The sequence below is a fragment of the Verticillium alfalfae genome, genomic scaffold, assembly GCF_000150825.1.
Source record: "Verticillium alfalfae VaMs.102 supercont1.3 genomic scaffold, whole genome shotgun sequence".
NCBI classification, from domain to species: Eukaryota; Fungi; Ascomycota; class Sordariomycetes; order Glomerellales; family Plectosphaerellaceae; genus Verticillium; species Verticillium alfalfae.
This window is the reverse complement of record NW_003315036.1, coordinates 784,533-789,107: the sequence shown is the minus strand read 5'-3', so window position 1 is coordinate 789,107 and position 4,575 is coordinate 784,533. Positions and strand designations below refer to the sequence as shown.

The 4,575-nt window shown below is 58.7% G+C and overlaps 2 protein-coding genes across 2 annotated transcripts in view; both read right to left on the bottom strand.

Moving 5' to 3' along the window:
* Positions 1-112: 112 nt before the first annotated feature.
* Positions 113-2,007, bottom strand: VDBG_02754 (nuclear distribution protein nudE; the record flags this gene model as incomplete). The annotated part of the gene is made up of 2 exons (XM_003006569.1): positions 113-1,690; positions 1,780-2,007. The coding sequence occupies 2 exons, from the start codon at positions 2,005-2,007 to the stop codon at positions 113-115; spliced, it is 1,806 nt and encodes a 601-aa protein (XP_003006615.1).
* A 1,404-nt stretch (positions 2,008-3,411) lies between these two features.
* Positions 3,412-4,575, bottom strand: part of VDBG_02753 (predicted protein) — a gene marked incomplete at both ends in the record, with an annotated part of 2,876 nt that continues 1,712 nt past the window's right edge. Inside the window, one exon of the mRNA XM_003006568.1 lies at positions 3,412-4,517. Coding sequence (XP_003006614.1) covers positions 3,412-4,517 — 1,106 coding nt within the window. The remainder of the gene's footprint in view (positions 4,518-4,575) is intronic.

Sequence of the window (4,575 nt, the reverse complement as noted above, 5' to 3'; positions counted from 1 at the left end):
TCTCCTCCTCCTCCTCCTCCTCCTCCTCCTCTCTCCTCCTCCTCCTTCTCATCCTGCTGGGGTATCTTAAGTGTCTCGGTCCGCACCTCTCGCCGTCTCTATCCCGTGATAATTAATAAGTCTCCTCCTCAAGGCTTTCTGGTGCGCCGACAGCCGACCGTCGCACGGAGGCTCGGAGGTCGACGCCGCTGCTCGTCCGCCGCGTCGACGGTCCGCTGCCGCTCTGCCGCCTGCCAGGCATGGGGATGTTGCTGGCACCGCCGTCCGTGTCAAAGCGCGAGTACGTGCCTCTGCGGCTGGGCGTGCGCAGCTCACCCGCGGCTGCGGCATCTTCGTCCGCCTCGTCCATATCGATGCGGGAGATGCTCGCCGAGTGGCCGTGCATGCCGATCGAACTCCTCGGTCGGCCAAGAGGCGTTCGTGCGCCGGAGAGACTGGAGCGGCTCATGGGCCTTGGTGGTGGGATCATCTCAGTGCGACTCGCCGGGCGTGCGTAGGAGGACAGGCTGGCGCGTGAACTGGGTCGTGAGATGGAGGCATCCGAATCGGTGCCGGGAGGGTTACGATTCGGAAGAGGGCCGAACGACAGACGGCTGATGCCCGACGCGCTAGGTCGAGACATGTGCCTGGATCCAGTGGTTGAGGTGCTGTGTGTCGAGTTGCGGGGGTTCGTGGGCGTGGGTTCGTCGCCGACAATGGAGCTTGTCGCGGAGGAGGAGCCAATAGTGCGCTTGCGAGAACGGATCGTAACCGTCGCAGGGACATTACTGGAGCCGTTGACGGATGAACGGGGCGATGCCCTGGGAGGCGTGTTGACGGGCGCAGGCAGCTTGGAGCGAGCTGACTGGACGCGGGCTTCGAGGCGCTGCATCTGCGCGGTGAGGGAGCGGATGTGTGTGAGGGAGTTGGACGCTGGGATGCGATGGGAGGCGGCCCGGGCCGTGGTTCGCGGGGCTGGCGTGCGGGTGGCTGACGTGGCAGTGACAGAGCGGCCGACCGGCCTGCTCGTCGTAGAAGAAGCAAAGTTGGACCTGGGCTTTAGCGTGATGCTGTGATCGGCAGAAGGAAGGCGGGACTTGCGCGTGGACGGCGCGGGTGTCTTGGCGACCGGCTTCGTAGCGGGTTTCCTGGCCGAAGGAGCAGGCGCCGAGACGTCGGACATGGGAGGCGAAGGAGGGTCGTGAGAGTGCAGCGCCTTCGAGGCCCGCAGCTGGGCCGTGTCGGGAGGCGTCGTGATGAGAGGGGAGCTGGCTGTTGAGTTGGGCGAGGCATCGATCGTCTTGTCAAAGGTGGGCGATTCGAGGAGGGACATGTCGGTGGAAATGTGGGACAGGTGACGGTCCTCCTGCTTCTTGATCTTGTCCTGGAGCAACTCGGCCTCAATCTTGAGGTCGGAAAGCTCTTCGCGCAGGCGCTGGGCCTCGATGCGAAGAGTCTCGCGCTCGCGGTCGGCCAGCTTGATCTCCTCCTCCATCAAAACACCACGCTCGATAGCAACGTTGTATTTGCTTTCAAGGTCCTCCAGAGAAGACGTCGTGTTGCGGGCTTGCCTCTCGAAGTCATCATTGGCCACTTCGATATCGCGAAGCTTCATCGTCAAACCCCTGTTGGCATCACGGAGGGTCGTCACCTCCTTCTCAAGAAGATTCTGCGCCGCGTTGGCCTCAGCCTTGGACTGCTTGCACTTGGCCTGGACTGGCATGTCAGCACTCCGTTGTGCGGGAAGGGGGGAGGGTTGCCCCTCTACTTCGGCGAGCAAAGGGATGAGCCAAGACGCACCTTCCACTCCTCGACCTCGAATGCAAGGCTCTCCGCCTTCTCCTGGAGCCCACGCTCCCTCTTTTCAGCCTGCTCGATGTCCTTCTCGAGCTCCTGCTCAAGTTCCTTGCTCGATTCTCTGAACTCAGCGAGCTCCTGCTCAAGCACCTCATACTGCGACTTGTACCACGACAAGGAGTCCTCGGCGGAGGCAGACTCGCCAGGTGGCGACGAAGGTGGTTCGGCCATGGTTGGTGTTCAGCGCGCGTTGTCGAAGGCGCTGGCTTGGAATCGCATGTGAAACTGTTGGGGGGGCAGGGATGACGACGCTGCTCGCTGCTCGCTGCTCGGGGGTCGTCGGTCGGTCAGTTGCGCTGCAGACCGAGAATGGTGATAACAGTTGGAAATGCTGCCAAACAAAAGAGATGCTGGCAAAACGGTCGAGATGCTCTGGCGACGTGGTCTGTCGCTGACGATAGGTGTCAGGCCCGTTTGGTAGGAAATTGCGGGATTGGGTTTCGGAATGGACCCAAGGGCGGTGGTTGGGGTGCACGCCAATATCGAGGGGGCGGGATGCACCTCGAGCTGCGATCGGTCGCAGCGGTCGTTTGGTGTCGGAGGGCTGTCGCGTGGTCGATTTGTCGACGGTCGTATCACGGGCGGCTCACTTACCTATGCCGCTGCCGTGTTGTCGCTAGGCGTATGTCGCGGTGTTGTCGCGAGGGTTGTCGATGTAGAAGGGAGTCTCGTCAGGCCGCATTCGAAAGCCAAATGACTGCGATCAATGTTGATTGTGGATCGCTCCGGGCCTCCTTTGCGCTGGCATCGCGCCTTTCCTAATGAGGCTTAGCTCTGTCACTGGCTACCACGGGCAACCCACAGCGCACGAGCCACAAGCGTGTTTATCCCTTCTCACTGTCCACGTCTCTCTCTAGCCACAATTGGCAGCTTCCTTTCAACAAATCCGGGACGCCTTTGAACAGCAGCAGCTTCAACATGGGTTGTACATCTCGCTTCTCGTCTTGGCTGTCGACTGAGTTCCTTCGTTTTTCCGGGCAGCATAATCGATCGTCAGATTTCTGACATCCACTCGAGACACCTGCTTATTGGATGGCACACTCCAGATCAGACCCACGAGCCGCTGCCTGGTCTCACCGCCAAATCCAACGCTGCCCGTTCATGCAGCTCAATGCACACGCCCCGAACTGAGATCTGCGTGTCGATTGGCTTGGCGTTCGACAGGTCCTCGTTGTGGTATGTCGAAGAGTGCCAGCCACCGTCAACTTACGGCTGTTGTCTTGCAATTGTTTTTTCCAAGGCGCTTCAGATGTTTTGACAGACCCCAATTGTCTGTCAATCAAGATAGGGGAGCAACCTTGATCTATTATGCATTCTAGATAGTCTCGAAGATCTCTTTGCCATGACATGGTTCGGCTCCTGGTATCACTTATTTAAATGGATCTTCAACCTTTGCTGGTATGCGGATGGCTTCGGTGGGAAGTTATGGACCGATTTCTTGCTCTGCGGAGAATTAATCATAACTACATGAGAATGACGACAGCAACAAGTACTCGTAGGGCGGGCCCATTGGCAAGCACCTATCGTCTGTCAATGCTCGTGTCTACCAGGTACAGAAAGTCTCCCCATCTTGGCTCACTGACCACCGTGTCCCTGCAGGATATGCTGTATACGCAATTCGAACGCCTCCCAATCAGCCTTTTGCTGTTCCTGAAACTTCCTCTGTTCCTCCTGAATCATTCTGACGAGCTCCATTCTCTCCATTTGCGCCCGATTCTCCACGATGGACCCCTCAGCAGCAGCAATCGGCTCCGCCGTGTGTTCAATAGGAGCCATAGCACCACCGCTGCCTTGGGAAACGAGAGCCTCGCGCATAGCCTCTGTCATAATGGGCGGAGGCTGTTCAGTCGTGGGGCCATAAAGATCGAGGCAGCTCGCCTTGCTGCTCTTTCGCTTCTTGCTGGTGCGACGGCTGGGCTGTTGTTTGTTGCCCAGGTCAACCGTGTCCCACGCATGGTCATCGATATCGCCTCGCGCAGTGCCGATGTGATGGCCTTTGAAGGGCGAGATACAACCACCGCTGCTGCTTGAACCGTAAGTCGGGGAGTTCTGCTGAACCCAGGTGCCCACGTTGGATTCGGGATACTGAGACGTGTTGGCGGCCAACCGTTCCGCGGACTGTGGGGTGGGAAGAGCATTGGCACGGACGAAGCCCATGCTGGCGAGTTGAGCATCGGTGGTGTCGTTCAAGTACGCAACCCGACTAGCCTCCCAGAGGCGGGGGTCAATAGCGATGTCGGAGTTGGTGGTATCCATGCTAATCGGATTGGCCGCGTCATGAGGCACATTTTGTTCCCCTCCGGTTGGGAAATTATGCTGAATAGGGTTGTCCATGAAACCCCCCTCCGGATGGCCATTGTATTTGTTTGCTAACCCTCCATGGCAGAAGAACTCGTTGCTATGCTGCTGTCCGTCGAGGTTCATGGCAGGATGAGCCCCGGCAGGCGACGAGTTGCAGCCATGGTGCGAGGCACGATCGTGCTGAAGCGAAATTCCCTGAAGATGCTGAGGCTGGTAGTTGATGACTTGGGTCGATCCTTGGTGGAACCTGGGTGGCTTAATAGGAGAATCGTGGATTTTACTCGTGGTAGCGTGACCCTGCGCTGGAGGGTCGTTGATGAAGCCTTTGTTGCTCTGGGTCGGGGCCATCGAGCAGCTGACAGAACCCTGGGACGTTGCTGCTGTTGAACGCGGTGTCAACCACGACATTGAATCCACTTGGCTGAGCAGAAGATCGGG